The sequence below is a fragment of the Natator depressus genome, chromosome 15 (assembly GCF_965152275.1).
Source record: "Natator depressus isolate rNatDep1 chromosome 15, rNatDep2.hap1, whole genome shotgun sequence".
Classification (NCBI taxonomy): Eukaryota; Metazoa; Chordata; order Testudines; family Cheloniidae; genus Natator; species Natator depressus.
Genome location: NC_134248.1, coordinates 27,043,091 through 27,061,252, shown reverse-complemented (window position 1 = coordinate 27,061,252; position 18,162 = coordinate 27,043,091). Strand labels below are relative to the sequence as shown.

At 48.5% G+C, this 18,162-nt stretch overlaps 1 protein-coding gene across 8 annotated transcripts in view; it reads right to left on the bottom strand.

Annotated features, from left to right (window-relative positions):
- The window catches only part of CUX2 (cut like homeobox 2), a 222,546-nt gene that overhangs the window by 87,920 nt on the left and 116,464 nt on the right, over window positions 1-18,162 (bottom strand). For 5 of the 8 annotated variants that reach the window (XM_074973169.1, XM_074973163.1, XM_074973164.1 and 2 more), the window contains one exon: window positions 1,909-2,019. The exons of 1 other annotated variant lie outside the window; for it this stretch is intronic. Coding sequence is in view for 3 of the 7 variants with exons in the window: in XM_074973163.1 (XP_074829264.1) it covers window positions 1,909-2,019 (111 nt within the window). In the remaining 4 variants the exon portion in view is untranslated. Of the gene's footprint in view, window positions 1-1,908; window positions 2,020-2,560; window positions 2,668-18,162 lie in introns of those variants that run through there. 2 more of the 8 variants (XM_074973171.1, XM_074973170.1) reach the window with 1 other exon arrangement.

Genomic DNA, 18,162 nt, shown 5'->3' with positions numbered 1-18,162 from the left:
CAGAGCGTGCACACTCAGAATGGAGACGCATCAACACTTCTAAGTGGTGGAAGTTTGCACAGTGCATTCTTGCATCAGGCACGGCTCGTGGGCAGAGCCGTTAGAGTCAGATCTAGCTTTCACTGAATTTGATAGAAAGCTTTCAATTGACTTCACTGGGATTTGGATCAGGCCCAAGGTTTCTCTCTTTTATTGGCACCCAATTCACCCACCATTTTTAAACAAATTAACCCCCAAAGCATGCGACTCACATTATGGCCCACCACGGTCTTTGCTGAAAAGGAAAACTGACAGGATTTAACGGAGCAGAGAGCACCAGTCTCCCACTTGAATTAACAGGAAGGAAACTTTAAAGCTGCTGCTCCCATCTACACTGGCCACCCTTCACTTTTGCTGTGCTGACCCTTTAAATTGGAATCCATACTGAAGCAATGGCTGCTGGAGCTGCCGACTTGCACACCAGATAGAACACGCAAGTTCTGTCCCCTTGTGCTCGTTAACGATCCCCTTGCACTTTTTCACCATATTAGAAGTATTAATCATGGTGATGGGCCAAAGTACATACAATCATTACATCCTGATCACCTTCATTTCCTTTTTCCTTTTCAGTTGAGTAAGTTACTCTTCAATTCCAGTCCTAACCTGCTCTGTACGGTTAGTGAGGGCTGTCAGTCACCACCCGAGGTGTGGCTGCATTTCAGAGGTTGGTGAAGTGTGTTCCCTGTGTCAAATTTCTATACATGGTTTAAGATCTTTAAATGCTATGCTGTAGTGAGAGAAAATGCTGGTTACCTTTTAAGTGCATGCAAAATCCATTGAATAGAAATCACAAACATATGAACAGTGGGAAGACCAAGGAGGGAGCAGCGTTTCTAGACAAGAAGATGCGATTCACAGGAAGAGATTTTAGGTTCGATGTCAGGAAAATTTACTGTGGGGCAGTGGTGTCATCCCCATTAGCAGGAGGAAAGCCCATTCCTGGGGCAGTTAGACTGAGATTGTCAGATGTGTCTGAGGGAGTTAGTTAGGCATCCAAAGGCCATTGAAATTCACTGGCTTAACTGAAATTCACTGGCTGGAGTGCCTAACTCCCTTTGGCCCAGCCTTAAATCTTATTGGACAGATCACCAGGAGGAAACTGAGAATGGATCAGACAGGACCATAAAGGCCCTTGCCCCTCTCTCTAATTTCTATGAGCCCCTTTCTGCCAGCCTTACTCCCACGAAGGAGATCACCACACCTCCTGCCGTGGTCCCACCAGAAGCAATGGGGCTACTCATCGAGAGAGGTGATATGCTAGCCTCAGGCCCTCTGAATCTCATGAACAAAGGGGTAGATTTTCAAAGGGGCATGCCACCCTCGCAGTGTCTTTCAGTGGGTGCTGGGTACCTATCTGCCTGGGGGGGGGGGCCTTGAAAATCTCCCCTTACGGTTTTGTTTTTTCTGAAATGGGGGGGGGGGGGAAGAAATCCTAACAGTCAAACTGACTAAAATAAAATGTATTTTAGAAAAAAATTAAAATGTGCCTACCCCATCTGGGCTGAGAGCTGGATGCCAGGATCTCAGCTCCGAACGCTTAACACTTGCTTTTTATAAACCCCAAGTTCTGTTAATGGAAATGTTTTTGGGCCCGATTCAGAGCAGTGCCGTGAAGCACTGAGCTCCCCTCAAGACCGAAACCATTCAGCATCTCCCAGGATCAGCCCCTTTAAATACAATGGAGCCAGCAGAGACGGCAAGAATAAGCAATGAAGAAATCCCAAAGGTTAGAGACTATAATTTGTCCTTGTGGCTAATTAGCTTCCTTTCTTGTTAGTCACTTATGTGTACGGGTTTCAAAATCTAGTTTGGACAGAGGAAAATATGCCGCCCTACCGAGTTAATTCCATAACAGCAAATATACTGTACCTCGGGTACATTTTTCTTAAATTCCCGGCTGAGTTCAATTAAATGTTTATGAGAATGTTCACTCTCTTCCTGCCGAGCAGCCAGTTCTGAAGCAACAGAATTAAGCTCCTTCTGGAACAGAACAAAAAACAAAAACAAAAAAAAAAAAAAGAAGAAAAAAAAGATGTTTTGATGCATTTTTTTTTTAAACCGTACACATCATTCTCCCAAACATTTTATTTCCCTCCCTTACAAAGCCAAGACGTGCAATAATCGACAAGGAGGTTGCATGAATAATTGAAGAAACTATGTATCCAATGCAAGATAAACTAAACTAAAATAAAAACGAGATAATCAAGAAACTCAGCTCATCAATATTCTCCTCCCTCCACCCTTTCACTCCCAAAAAGAACAGTGACATAAGCTCCACAGTAACTGCAAAAAAAACATCACCGTGGTAGTGTCAAAATAGTAAAGTGCAGCATATTGTATTGCCAGATTTTATTCTAAGCCCTCTTCGTTGCCAGATTCCATATATCAGCAGAGAGGGAAGAAGTCCAAATATGACTTACTTACGCTTAAGTGTTCATAAATATGCCTGTTAAGATATATATGGCTTTTTAATTTCAGCCGAATTTGGAAAAATGAAGGTGCCGATATTAAGTAAACTGACCTTTTGGGTATCCCGCAGTAAATCATGAACAGTTCACTTCAAGTGCAGGGAAATGTTTCATTAAAGAATTATGGATTCAGATCAAGCTGGTTTTGAAGAACACTAACCTGCGTGTGTGAAACCGCAATCAGATGCAGGATTTAAAATGGCATTTAAAAAAAAAAAATCACCCTCCAAGCCAACAGATATAGGCTGTGGGAGAAGGGAATAATACACTATGCATTGCCACATTTGTTAGGAATGTATTTTTCATCATACCCTTCCTTCTCTTCTTAACTTTAGTGTTTGCAAATTTCACGAGGGGAACACGTGGCCCCATTAGCAGTCATGGAATTCATTTACATAATTCAGGCCCTAGTCTGCTGGTGCGCTCTGCTGCCTGTTTGCACCAAAGCGGGGGGGTCCCCTGGCTGGCAAGTCAGGCTGTGGTATAGCATACATACCCTGGGACTCAGAGCACCAATCAAATCCTACTTTGTCAAGGCCCAGCGCCGTAACTGACAGACGCGTTCACACTTATTACAAACCCGCAAGTACATGCTGGAAATATGTCTGGAGGAAAGTAATATATATAGGTGCTAAAGGAATCAGTGGGAGTAGCCGTCACATTTATACTCATTTATACCTATAGGTGGCATGCCCAGCTCAATGCTTCCAACTGGAAAGGCCGGCCTCCCGATAATGAAATATGGTGATGATTATGTTGAAATAACACTGTGCACTTTCCACCCAGATCCCAAAGCGCTTTACAGAACTAGCAATATCCCCATTTCACAATTAAGTGTCTTATCCAGGCAGACACCACCCAGGTTTTCCATTATTCTGTCCCAAGCTCTAACCACTACATCTCACTTCCTCTCTTCCGGTATTTCTCCCCCCACCCCCAAATAATGAAATACACAGTAATTGTCCGACTCCTATCAGGTGAGACCAGTAAAAATTTATACCAGTGCCATAAAACATGGCAAAACGTAGAGGCCTTTGTCTGATACAGGCATACAGTAAGAGCATATATTCCAGCCATCAAAACCTCATTAGAATTTATCTGTTAACGCAGATTCTAATTACCACCCTTCAGTCTAAGGGAAGAGACGCAAACTGTAAAATGTAAGAGGGGAAAGATTCTATTAATTGCTTTTGGATAAATCGGAGGCTGAAGCGCTGGTGTCAGAGGGTCAGAATGTACCCGCGTTAGTCTTAGATTGTTCCTCCATCTCCCAGAGCTGCCTAAAGAGGGAAATGTCCCAGTAGGATGAACTGTACATGCAGCCTGCTCTGCCCAGCAGGTGGGACTGAAGCTGCAGTTCACTGCTTGGAAAAGAAAATGCTACAGTAGGCCCTCATTAACCTACAGGTGTTATAATCACACCGAGAGTGGCCACGAGACCTAGGTGCAGCCAGCAGCCCACGCCTATGCACACTGGAAGCATGGAGGAACTATGGCTGCTGCTCCAGATCACAGGTGGAAATAAGGTCTCGGAGGGGCTGCCAAGTTAGGTTCCAGCAGGTCTGGGGAGGAAAGACTCTATAGAGACCATGTGGTGCAGTACACAGGGAACCTGCCTGGGAACCAGGAGACCAGGTTTCTAGTCCTAGCTGTGCCACTGACTCACTGTGGAGCCTTGAACACATCCTGTAACCTTTCCGAGCCTCAGCTTCCCCATCTATAAATCGTGGATCCTCAGCTGCAGCGTGGTGTGTAGGTTTTACTATTCTATCCCCCTGATCAGGTTCTGCAGAGCTCCCCACCCACAGCCCTGCTGGAGAAAAACACCCTCACGCACAAGCTCTAGTACCTGGCAATGGGCCTCCCTGGTGCTCGGACCCCCCCGGGGATGGGTGTGGCTGAGGAGCCTGAGCAGCAGTGTCACCCGTGCGAAGTACCGTGGCTCCACCGTCCGGAGCAGAAATAACCTCACTGAGCACAACTGAATTAACTCCGGGGGCTGCTCAGCTGTTCACCAGCACTCTGCCCTGCCCTCTGACAGGGAATGACATCAATTGAGGCCTTCTTCGAGTCCCGCCAGGGCCCTCCTGGACAGCCAGACCCTCCCTGCTGCTGTCACCTGGGCGACGGGCTCAGGAGACCAAAGTGCAGGGGTGAAAGTAAGTTAGAGGACTTACCGGTATGCCAGAGCCCTGAGCAGGGGGCATGGCCTTAAATCCCCAGGCCCTTTAAATCAAGATTTAAAGGGCCAGGGCTTCAGCTGCGGTAGTGGCAGCTGGGAACCCAGGGCTTGGGGGCGATTTAAAGGGCCCAGGGATCCAGCTGCCGCTACCGCAGCAGAGCCCCGGGCCCTTTAAATCACCAAGGAGCCCTGGGGGCTCCCGGCTGCCACTGCTACCCTGGGGCTCTGGCAGAGCTTTAAAGGGCCTGGGGCTCCGCTGTGGCAGCGGCTGCCGGAGCCCTGAGCCCTTTAAATCCCCGCCTCAGCCCTGCTGCCCGAGCCCTGGGGTAGCGGCGGCCGGGCTCCGTCGGGGATTTAAAGGGCCCCAGCCGCCGCTACCGCCCCGGCCCTTTAAATCCACTCCAGAGCCCCACCGCTGCTACCCCAGGACTCGGGCAGCAGGGCTCAGGCAGGGATTTAAAGGGCCTGGGGGGGGAGGGGGGGCCAGGGTGGCAGCAGCTGGAGCTCCGAGGCCCTTTAAATCCCCACCTGAGCCCTGTTGCCCGAGCCATGTGGTAGCGGCAGCGGGGATTTAAAGGGCCAGGGCAGTAGCAGAGGCTGGAGCTCCGGGGCCCTTTAAATCCCCGCCGCAGCTACCCTAGGGCTTGAAATTGCCATCTGGGAAAGCTGGCCCCAGTACGGTGCACCAGCTTACTTTCACCTCTGTGAAAGTGTTTAAAGTAAAGTAAACTCGTTCTGCGGAAAGCGATAACCTACCCACACGAAGGCTGCTGGCTGCGGGACGGCTGCAGGGCAAGGGGCTGGCTAGTTTCCAAACTCATGGTCAACCAGTTACTGAATGTCTTTGTGTGTAACTAGGAGGCATGGGTTGAGATAACAGCCATTAACTGTATCAGCATTCGGCTGGGGACATGTATCAAATTCTGGCCAAGGCTGGGCTTCCCTGGATAAGGCCAGAATTCAGACAAGAGACCACTCAGCAAGCAGCCGATTCTATCACAAGGTGAACCCCTCTGCCAGCCTGAATATGCAGCACTGTCACCTCCTGCACAGCCCCCCGTCTGATCTTATGGGGGACGCGCTTACACAAACCCTGTCATTTATGCCAACCCTTCCATTTCGATAGGCTCCTCCGATTAACGACACATCAGACACAGACATGCGGGAGCCTCCGAGCAGCCCGCTCTGAATAATAAACATCCCACTTTCCACTAACACAACAGCGTCCACGGGGTCAGACAGTCTACGTCCTCAAGCCATACGCCAACAAGGGGACAACTTGGGAAGGGATTTGAGTTTCCGAGAACAGACACCCCACAGTAACTGCAACATCTGCTAGGGAGCCCAACAAGCAGAGCTGAAACTACAAGCTCTGTCCTGCTCTTCTTTACCTCCACAGCAGCTTTTGCCACTGACTTCTGATGGGAGCAGGGGCCGTAGAGACGTGCCCATGACTTCAGTTCCAAAAAGCACTGATCCAACAGGGAAACTTGACTCCAAGCCCCACCTGAATTCAACCCTTTGAGGAGCTGGAAAAAAAAATCCCATGAACTTTTTATTCATACATCCATTTCTCACGTGCGCACAAACACACGTCATATAAGCCCCATATCGCCTGTCCAGGTTGGTCAGAGAAGCAACAAGATAATGATCAGCTGGTACATCCTCCCACAACGGGACCAGGAAGTTCTGGAAATCCCAAGAGGAAACCTGCTGCCACAGCATTTCCATCCTGACATAGGGATGAAAATGTCCCAGGTAAGTACTGATATGAAGCACCGGAGGCTGGACTGCTGCACTCCTTGAACCCCGAGATGGGAGGCCATCTTAACCTAACATTTTAAAGAGGGTGTCCAGTCTAGCAGCTAGAGCTAGGGATGAGGAGTTGGGCCTCCTGTTTGTATCCCCACTTCTGCCAGTGAGTTGCTGGCATCTTGGGCAGGAGACTAACCTCTGGGCCTCAGCTACTCAGTCTGTGAAATGGGGTGAATAACAGAACCATACAAATGTAGGGCTGGAAGGGACACTGAGAGGTCAACGAGCCCAGCTCTTTGTGCTGAGGCAGGGCCAAGGAAATTGAGACCATCCCTGACAGATGTTTGCCCAATCGGTTCTTAAAAACCTCCAGTGACAGAGATTCCAAGCCTGTTCCAGAGCTTAACTCTCCTTATAGTTAGAACGTTTCCCCGAAGATCCAACCTAAATCTCCCTTGCTGCACATTAAGCTCACCACTTCTTGTCTGGCCTTCAGTGGACATGGAGAGCAACTGATCACCATCGTCCTCTTTACAACAGCCCTGCACAGATGTGAAAACTTCTTGGTAGTTACCTGCCCTGTAGGGGATGTGATGTGCAGTCGAGTCACCGAGCATTCACCCATTCAAAGAGTAGCAGGGCAGGTCAGTGCTCTCGCAGTGATTGCTCCGATATGCTTCTCTGACTCAACTCTCTCTTTGGGCTTAGGCAGTGTAGGACTTTCCTCAGCACGGCAGGTCTCCAATGTTAAACAGTAATGAGTCAGGCCACCAAAAAATCATGCATCTGACGTTCCCCTGGGAATGTCTCCAACACAACTCTGCGCCAGGGATAGCATACAGCCATTACGTCAACCGTCCCTGGAGACAAATCTGCCAGAGCTCATGGGAAGGGGCCACAGCACCAGGAGGAATTAGGCCCAGAGCGCCAGAGATCACACAGCACAAACTGGGAATAGAACCCAGGACGCAAACTCTGCTCACTGACCCCAGTGTAAATGCAGAGTAACTGCCCCAATGTTAGTGGAGTCATTCCCAATTCCAGCATCACTGAGAGCAGCGTGTGGCCCTCAATCGCCCTCCTCACAGTCCTATGCCTCTTTGCAAGCCTCTCCTTGTTCCTGCATGTGGTGCAGGGAACGGATCCGTCCACGTGAGACAGAAAGGGAAATGGCTGACACTGCTGGTGCAGCTGCAGCGGGAAGGGGACACAGAGAAGGAGGGCCTGCCAGGTTTGTGAAACAGGGCAGAACAAGACAGATTGCTGTGCACAAGATGGATTGCGGTGCACACGGGCGCACGGTAGACGGGATGTTAGACAGGCCGGGTTACAGAAGCGATCAATCATTTCCTACATATTATGTAAATTTCTGATGCTAAAGATGTATGGAGTCAATTATCAGGGGTCACTGCTGGGTGTGAAATTCATACAATGAAGCTCTCTTGGTCTCAAATGAATTCGAGAGAGATTGCAAGCTTACTGCCTTTTATTGGACAATATAAATATTTCACTGTTATATAAAAAATATTGGAGAGAAAGCAGATAAAACTAAATCCTGTGTGTATACAGAGAAACAGGGAGTGAAAAATGGCAGTCAGCATCTTTTTAACGGCCTTTTGGTGCGTTACAGGAATACTGGTTGTGAAGCAGGTTTTATTGTTGGTTTCACGATGGTACAGTGGCAGCCTGTGTTTCTAACAAACGGAAAGATCTGGGTTTGGAAAGCAACCAGAGAGATCCAAGCTCTCCGGAAACACAATCCTGTTCTCAGTTACACCAGAGCAAATGGAGAGCAATGGGCACTAGCGTAAAAGCTGGGCCAATGCATGGAAGCAAAGCCAGAGAGTGACAAGCTCCTGTGTTTAATTTTGGGCCATTTTGTTGAGAGTCTTGTTCTAACTGTCACTTTCTAGCCATGACAGAGATCAAAGAGTGAAATGATGAAATGTACATGGAAACCCATTTCTCGTAGACTTGTCCAGTGCTTTCCATGACATACAGCAGTTAGTCAAAGGCTTCGGTGTAATCATTAGCCAATAAATCACAGCCACGGTTGTTTCTTGTACTCCCTTGTTTAATAACTTAATAAAAGCTAAAAAACAGTAAATACAGTACAAGCCTCCTAACACAAGCACTGCCTGGTGGGTTTTGTTTTGTGCACAGTAACATTTCCAAACAGTTTAGGAAGAAGATTATAAATGAGATAAAAAACCTGGGAAAGGCCAGAGCCAAACCTAAATGCTCCAGCCAGAATCCTTCCGTTTGCTGGCTGTGGAAGTGACCTCTCAGATCGGGGTACCAGCATTCGTGCTGTGGCACCACGTGCAGAGCTGCCACCGTGTCGGGGGGCCGCGTGTGCGGTGGGGGTGTTAGGGACTGGGGATGAGTCTGTAGCGAGGATAAACAGGCAGCAGAACAGCTGTTCCTCAAACTGAGACGCTCACTGTAACGCCAACCATCTCACACGTGTGGCATGCCCTGCCTGTCATCCCCAGGTGTTTTACAAGCTTTCCTATCAGACTGTACAAACAGCGAGAGAGGAATCGTTTCCTCCAGCACTGAAACGCAGCCACCTCCACAATACAGCTTGACATGAAACCAGAGGCCCTTTGCCACAGTTAAGTACGTCCCTTTAGTTCTGCTAAGCACCAATTCTCTGCCTGATCGGCCCCACTTCCAAACGGGAGCCTCCCCATTGGCAGCAAAATGTAGTACTGGCCTGTGCTTTCTGGCCATGCCAACAGAAAAGCGAGACCTCTGGATGGGAAAGGAAGCCAATCACACGTCTAACGAGCTGAGCTGAGCACATATAAATTGACATCAGAATCACGGAGCTTCCGCTTGGCCTGGACTGCCCGTTCAGAGTCAGCCCTGCCCTTCGGAGAACTGGGCGTGAGGTTCTATGAATCCCAGGAGACAGGCTCCTATGTCACACGACGAACCCCTTCCTCCCCGGCCTCGCAGAGTCATCTGACCCCAGGCACCTCTGCCCTGGGAGCATGCTGCACCCTCTGTGTTCAGACAAGAGGCCCGGACTCAGTATCCACAGAACTTTAAGGATGTGCTTCCATTCCACTGACTTCAATACAAATTTAAGCGTGTGCTTACCTTAAGTGTGTTCTTAAGAGCTTTGCTGAAAGGGGGCCTTCCTGACCATGAGGTGGAAGGTAGTGGCCCTTGGTATTTGCTGCCTATTTAATTTGCATATGTGTTAGCCTCAAGGCAACACTATGTTGGGAAAGGGGAGCCACACAGCAGGCTGAATTAACACAAGGTCAGGCTGGGGGTTATCTGCAGGTCCCATGATCACAGGGGGGCCCCCCATCCCCAAAGGGAAATGAGAATATTAAGCAGTACAGGAGAGTGCTACCAGCGTTCTGCACCCCAGCAGCGAGGGGAGTACATTGGTACCATACACAATGATTCGAGAGGGGCTGCAAAATATGCCTCTGAGTTTCAAATGCCCCCAGCACTTCTGATCCACCTCTCGGCCACCTGCTTTTGCTGACAGCTGAGCTGCCAAACACAACTGGCCGCAGAACCACTCTCTGGCCGGTAACACAAACTCATTCCAGGTGTAACTCCTACATTTCGCCCAGTGAGACATGTCCACAGTCTAGTCCCATTGTTTAGAGGCCCTCCTGCAAACAGAACCCCGTTAGCATAACCAGGGTTTGACAGGCTCCGGAGAGAACAGCTACAAGCCAACATTTTTTCAGTGTGTCCAGATGGCAGCATTTCACCCAGAAGCACAAACTCGTGTCTGGCATGTAGAGCTGTCCACACCTGCTGCATGCTTGCAGCAGTGCATTCTGGGAAAACCCCGGCCACTGTCTCACACTGTATTGGCTGCTGGGGCCACAGACAGAGAATTGTGGGGGTTTCGTAGGGGGCAAGGCACTTTGGGATGTCCGTCTCCACGGATGTCTGAGAGACAGGTTTGGCTCGTGCTGTGCGTTGAGCACGGAGGGGGCTGTATAAGGGCCCAATCCCTCAAGGTGAAGTTACTTACGCAGGGCCACACAGAAAGTCACTAGCAGCCCAAAACTTTGGGCAGCCCAAGTGCTCAGTGTACAGCCCAAGGACGTGGCTAGGTCCTGTATGCAATGGAAGCAGGCTGGAGTTGTAGCATACCTAGGGACCAAACCGTGCCCTTGTAACTAGACTGGATTGACCATTACTTTGTGGCCAGTCATCTCATTTCACAGGAGGCAAGCAGCATGGTCAATTGAGTTTCTTCCATTCAAAAATTCCACTTTAAAAACAGATGAGAAATACCACTCTTTTTCGCCCTCCAACCCCAGCTCGCAACATCCCTTAGCTACGATCCAAATTCAGCTCTGTCCCACACAAACCTGCTGTTCCCACGCTTGTGACAGTCAGTTACTGGCCTCCAGAAAGGTGGAGTCACTAACTGAATCAAAAAATACCCTTTAAACTGCAGAAATTAATATGCCATGATCTGAAACCTTCTGTGCTACATTCCTTGTCTGGGATCTTACCAATTCTTATCCTGGGTCCATTGCCCTTTTGCCTATGGGCATCACCCCACTCTAGAAAGCTGCAAATGATCAATTCCAGATACATTTTCCTGATAGCATATCTGTCCTCATTTGCAGTCTCATGTACTAGCATAGGACATTCTTATTTCATATTCGCCAATACATCAACCCTTCTCTGCTACAATAAAAAGAAAAAAACTTTAAGAATCAATACCCCTCTCTCTACCTATATTTTATTAAAAACTTTAGCATCAATCCTAATGTTTAAATCCCCACCAAGCTGCGCTGAATTACCTATAAACTGTACCCACCACCATGAGGACTTCCTTTCTACTGGCAGGAAATAAAAGTGATAAGCCGAGGTACGTAAATAACAATGCTAACCAACTGAACCAACTGAATTCAAGGACAGACAACTGACCGACACAACCAGATGGGGGGTTCATTTCAGTTAGGGGGCACAGGTTTACTTTGTTATTTTTACAGACAAACCTGTTTTTTTTCCCTCCCACATTTTTAAGAGTGAAAGCACCAACTAGAAACGAGTCCCTGTGCAGTCAAAAGAACTTAGACAGACACGGCTCTGTTCTCTCCCACATCTTTGCTCAGCGTGGGTTGGCAGGGAACATTAGTTAGAACAGCCATGAGACTGCTCTAAATTTACAGGAGCAGAGAATCGACATAACACAGCTCCACTCCACCGTGCCCCCTTGCTTCTCCAGCACTCCACCTATCCTGGCTGGCACAGGGTCTCCAGAGTCTAGGGCAGCCCAGCAGGCTTTGAGTGGGGAGCCCAGGGCTTTTAAGGTCTGACTTTCAAAACATTGGGTTTTCACTGGAAATAGGAATGCAACCAAATTTTGAACTATCAAAATCCTCCACAAAATGCAATGACCTGCCTCTGCACAGCTCTAGCTGAACTCTGTTTATTGCCCTTTAGCAGCAGTAAGAAATCAAAGCCACCAAGCATGAAGGACAGCTTCCAGAGCGCTAAAGGCTGTGACGTCTTTCGGTCTTCGTGTAGGTAGAACGCCAACTCATTTCACAGGTGGTGGGATTGGTGCTCCAGTTACCGCGGGAGGGCCAGGTGCAGCTTCACTCAGGTCAACGCAAAGGTTCTCGCTCACTTCAGGGGGAGCTGGATCAGAAGGCTCTAATCTGGGACCAAACCACCAAACTGTGACTTTTAAGGTTTCAGATAAAACTAAACCTGGTGGTTTTCGGTGCCCATCCTACTCCTGCAGAAGCCTATGGGATCTTGCCATTGACAGAACTGATGCCCTTTGCCAGTCCATACAAGCCATTTCCTCTCCTTCAAAAGCCACATTACAGGCATTACGAAAAGGCTTCTGGCTCACACCCGTGTACTCTTATTTTGATACACCCCATAATTAACTTTGCTTGTGTTCTAGGGTAGATGCCGATCATCAAGGTAAAAATGGAGACCTCAAGCCCCTTCTCCACCAGCCCACAAACACTGAAGACCAGTGTCATACCCAGTCCCCTGGGGAAGAGGGAAAATCAACCATGTGCTGTACCCCACTAAGGCACCATGTACTGGCTGAGCAGGGAGCTGTGCTGGCAAGCGGCTCAATCCAGCCAAAGGAAAGACATTGGGCACATCAGAAGAAGGCAGTGGGGAGCAGGTACATGAGTGCAAGAGAAGAGAGGAGGGAAATTATGATGGTGAGAAAACCAGGATTCATAAATATAAGCTGCTCTGGGACTCTCGCTTTCAAATGTTCTCGCTTTTCAGACATGGCATGAATTCTAATATTTTGGGGACCACAGAGAATTATTTGAATGTGAATCTACTATTATTTCAGGACCCAAATAAATATCAGGCAGCAGGAGTCACTCCATAGCTGATGAATTCACTTACGGCTGGAACGAAGGACCAGGAACCAAGCACAAGGGGAAAAAACAGCAGCAGTCGAAACAGACTTCATTTTTTCTGACAGACATGAACCACTCCCTACGCTACCTATGAAATGAAGAGTTTGTTGGGCCTAATTCTGCTATCAGTCGTACTCATGAAATCCAGTTGGCTCCAATGGGCATAACTGAGAATAGATTTCATTTCCCCTTATTCACCTGATGTCACTTTCCAGGTTGTGCTTTATAAAGTGAATTAAGAGTTTGTGGTCCAAATTCTGATCTCTTCCCTATCCAATGATTTCAGTGGAGTTATTCCAGATTTACACCTGTTAACCAGGAATTAAAACCTGGCCTTTCTTGCTGAAGATTTGCCACATTCATTTTGTATCCCACCTCCCACATTTAAGCAAAACAGAAATGCAACAAGAATCAGAGTCCTTGAAAAAAGTATAGCAGCTTCTTAATTCCTATGGTGCATTTGCTATCAATAACTTTCGCCAGGCCCTGCCACCTATCAGCTCAGGCCAATCTACAGATTTGTCTCGTCCGGTGAAAAGAATCAGCAGGCCACGATGTGCCTGTTCATTCAGAACCCTGTGAAACAAATAATCTTAGCTCAAACTGTGCTGAAACGTAAGCGATATGATCTTACAATCTAAAATGGAATCTAGGTTTACAGTGCTTTATCAAAACGGCTGAAATGGGATCTCTAAGAGGGCTGAGATTTGAGACACGCGTTAGATTTCCATTCCAGAGGAGATATGAAAAGCCAGTGTTTCAAGAATATCAAGCAATGCTATCTAACGTATTATACAGATAGCGGCCTCCGGGGGACTCCGGTGTTATGGCGCCCCACAGAAACGGACGAACGTACAGTTGGCTGCCACAGCTCACACACTATAAAACAGTCACTTAGTATTTTGCAGGCCCTCGTGTTTTGCTGCCCTGCTCTTCTTTATACTGCAGGCACATTGGGAGGTCAAAACACCAGGCAGAGTACACCTGGCTTCAGCAGCTGGCTGCTTTGTGTAGCAATTACACCCGTGCAGAGTGAGCCCAAGGCACTGCCATTCCAATCGGGCAGCGTTCGACGTCCACTCTGCGTGGGTGTCAGGGACGACAAGACGCAACCCAGCATGGAATCAGGCTCCTTGGATGATGCCGTCTGAAAGGGGAGCACCTCTACCCAAAAGGTTACAGTGAGGCCCAACCCAGTGCTCACTGGAGCCAGAGGGAGTTAAAACAGCGGTACCCCCAGTCCTTAGCGGAGATGGGTGCCTTTGGTTAGGTTTGGGCAATGGGATAACATGTCAGTTTGATTTCCACCCAGGATCCCTGTACAAAATCATCAATTCCACTGACGGCATCACATCTGAAGGACCCACCGGCCTCAACACAATGTTCCTGCAAATAGATCAGACCCTACAATCTCACTTCCATGGACACAGCTGGCCGCTCCCATGAATTATGGCCATGTTTCCCATTCCTCTGGATGACATATTATTCAGCTTTCTAAGCTATAGGCTGCTCTCTCTGCCTGGAATGCCACACATTGGGTCGTCCCATCACAGATTCCTCACATTATTTAGCCCTCTTTATTATTAGATCTATTACAGCGGCTCCCAACGACAGAGCTGTAATGATGATGGGAGTGTTCAAGGGCTGCATTTACAGAATAATATTCATTACCATATTCATTCAGTGTTTATCTCGCAGATGTACGGATCCGTTACAATGGAGAAAAAAGAGAATTCGGAATTTGTGCTCAAAAGATATTCAAATTAGTTAATCAAGAGTCCTATTATTACGGGCCTCATGTACCAGCAGCAGCTATCCACGGAGATAATTGATCAGCTGCTAATAACTGATTACACTGCAGCAAGTGTTTTCTTATCCCTTTTCCTGCCATGTTTAAAGATATTTTATAAATTTCTAATTATTGTAAATTGTTTCTCCTTTTGAAAACATCTTGCTATAGTCCCAATCCATCAGTTTTCCAAAAAAACTTGCTCTCTCCACCCAAAATGAGTTAATAGAAAGATGTTTGGAAAGAGTATGGAGGAAATGCTTTGACTTTACCCGACGAAGCAGCAGAGAGGGAATGTGAGTGGGAATCCGGAGACCTGGGTTCTATCCCCAGCACTGCCACTGATGTGCTGTGCAACCTTAGATACCGCCGCTCTGTGCCTCAGTTTCCCCATTTGTAAAATGGGGATAATGCAACTTTCCCACTTTTGTAAGTGCTTTGAGATAAGGCTGGAGGGCCTGATTGTCATTTACACTAAGACTCCTTCCTACTGCTCTGGCAGCGTGAAGGAGCTTTTATGCCCACTTTAAGGCATCTTTGCATTGTCAGAGAGCTATCAAGTAGCCTCAGTGTTAATGAGATGCGGGCCTGAACCCTACTATACTTTCTAAATACAATTGCTGCATATTTTATACGGTCCAAATCTGGCTGGCTTTTCATGGGGGATGGCAAAAGGCACCTCCCTGACTCCAGGACAAGCCCCCTGCTAAATTTCAAGTTCACGCTTCAAGCCATAGCACTCTCCAAAAAATGAATGTCTATAACAGAAAGTGTTAGGTAAATATAGGGGACCACTGTTGCTCCCACAATAATACAGGGCACTTCCGTATATTGAATAATATCCACTTGCACTCCTAAAACAACTCAGGCTGCAGGCCCAGATCAGGTTCCCAAGCCCTTCAATGGGTGCTTTGCTCCAGCTGCCTCCAGATTTTGATTTCTCCTTCCTCCCAGAGAAATCATCATCACAGGTAAAACTGGAAAGAAAAAAAAGAGGAGGAGAACAGAGAGCTGCCTGGAGAGACTGAGGGCAACTTTTACAGAGCGTTGCACGGGGCTTTAGCAATGCAGCTCCCATTGCTGTTCTAGGGAGCTGCACACTTCCAACCCCATCCAGAGCTCTGACCATTTCTCCTGACGGGACCTAGGGGGACGGAGCTCTTTAGGACGTGGTAGTGCATGTTAAAGAGCAGTTGCTCCCTTGGCATGGGCTAGAGGAAGGCGCTCTCGGAGCTCATCGCCTGCAGGCGTTTTGTGCTACTCTCCTTGGTTTCTAGCATGCTGGTATTTGCAACACTTCCCCGCTACCCCCCCGCTGCAGCCACGGGCATTCCAAGGGCCACAGGGCAGCACGTCTCCGCTCCGGTTGCTTGCTGGAGCACGTGCCAGCTCCCTCAAGGGCATCAGGAATGCTCAGCTACCACGGTAACAGCAGCCATATACATTCCTCAGCAAGAGAGAATGTCCACCACGTTTCCATGAGGAGATCCCGCCAACTCATTCTATTAGGCATGGGGTTTGCTCCATCCCCCCACATGAAGCAGACAGAGGGTTCACCTTCCCCGCCCCCGCTAAACCTGGGGACAGCAAAGGAGGTCCACCTCCCCCGATAGCTCCCTCCCATGCAGCCCTCTTCAGAAGGGGAACCCCCCCCCCCCGCTCCGGGAGGAGGTTGCCACATCAATAAATATTTTGCCTCGCAATGGGTCAGCTTTGTTTCACACCAGATAATCCTCCTGGGGTGCAAGGGGTAAAATGCCATGCAGGGTCACCTCCCAAATCACAGCACACCTGTGGAGACACTCTGGTTGCATTGGGTAGCTGGGGAGGGCATGACACAGAATCAACATGCTCCCCATTCGGCACCTTCCTTGACCCCAGAAGTTCTGCCAGGTTTCCCCAGCATGCCTTGCTCCTGTTAGAAAACAATACGATTGAGCCCGGAGTTTTCCCAGGGCTCATACCCAAGAGGAAGGGACACAAATGTTCTGGGGGACACTTCCCACCAAGTAACAATGAAAGGCACCAATTCTACAAGCACTTGCTACCAGGCAAAGCGCTTCCCGTTGTGAATAGCTCACTCTCCACAGCAGAGCCTGCAATGCCACAAAGATAAGGTAAAATCTGGGACCTACGTTACCTTTGATCCTGTTGGCAAGAAATTAAGGACATTGTCTTTATGCACCATTTCACCACGGTATGGGGAGAGAAAATCTGGCAAACGTATGTCAAAATGCACGGAGTAAACCCCATTTTTACAGGAGCCTGAGAAAACTGCAGTAGCTAAACCTCAGAATGGATCCCAAACAATGTTTTTGAAAGCGACGTGGCGCTCAAAAGGGAAGTAATAAGATTGCTCAAGCTTAGATCGCTGTGTCTTACCCAGCCATGCCTCTTGACAAGGCGCAGCCTGGTGGTGGGGCTTATTTTCTTAGAACGGAGTCTCTGGCCACTGAACCAGGAAGGAATAAATAAAACAGCAGTATATAATAGGGCTCTTGACACCTGCAAGACATCCATTCCTAAAGACACTGGCATCTCAGGTCAGATCTGTGCTTAGGATAGTGCTAAATAAGATTCAGCTTTGCTTCTGCATATTTTACAGATGAACGCTGTTGCAGTTTGACAGAAGTAGTTAAGAGGCTCAAAGCCAACCAGGACTTTAAATTCAGCTACCAGCAGCCAAGCAGCCATTCAGAATTATTTCTGGGATGCAATTCATTATTGCAATCGATCCGCTAGTCCCCCACCCCACCCCACCTTAGAGCTACGGTCATGGATCCTTTTAATGGGAAATTTACCTGCAGTGTGGCTAGTGGGTTCAGTCCGTGATACCTGACCCATTGCCGCACTCCAGAGGACGCTTTGCTGCACTGCATGCAGCCGTTGGGTCCATCCATACACACACCAAGCACTTCGCTCCCTCTCCCAGCAGCCTAGGCAGAGTGATGGTAGGGGCCGTGCCGGTGTGTGCGCCCCAGACAGAGCACGGAGGGATGAGTCAATGTACCCAGTAGTGGCAGATCCATTTTTCAGCTCCCCCTTGCCCAGTGCATGTGTGTCCATGCACAGACAAGCAGAGCCCACCAACCAAGGAGTGGAAATGCTCCCCCTCCCCCCCGCAGTAGCCAGGAGGGGATAAAGGGGGGAATCGGGCCGAACGTAAGCATGATGTTGCATCAACATCTTGTGCCATGGTGATGTGATGCCAGCACTTACTGCCCCAATGTTGTGATGACAGGCAGGCCAGGGGTGTTCTGCAGCTCTGTGAGACTCCACTTGGTAATGGTGGCATCCTGCTGGTTTGTAGGGTGAGATGGGGAGGGAATCCTATTCCTGGCCTTCCACTGACTCACTCACCTAAATGGCATCTGATTCATTTAACAGCTGGGAGTTCTGCCTTCCCCACTGAGGGACTCCTGTCTTATCAGCCGCATTAAACCCAGCAAGGAAGACGCATTAATCACAAGCCTCTCGTTAATATGCATGGGATTTGCCCAGAAGGGTTAGTTAGCGTGCAGCTGCTTGTGC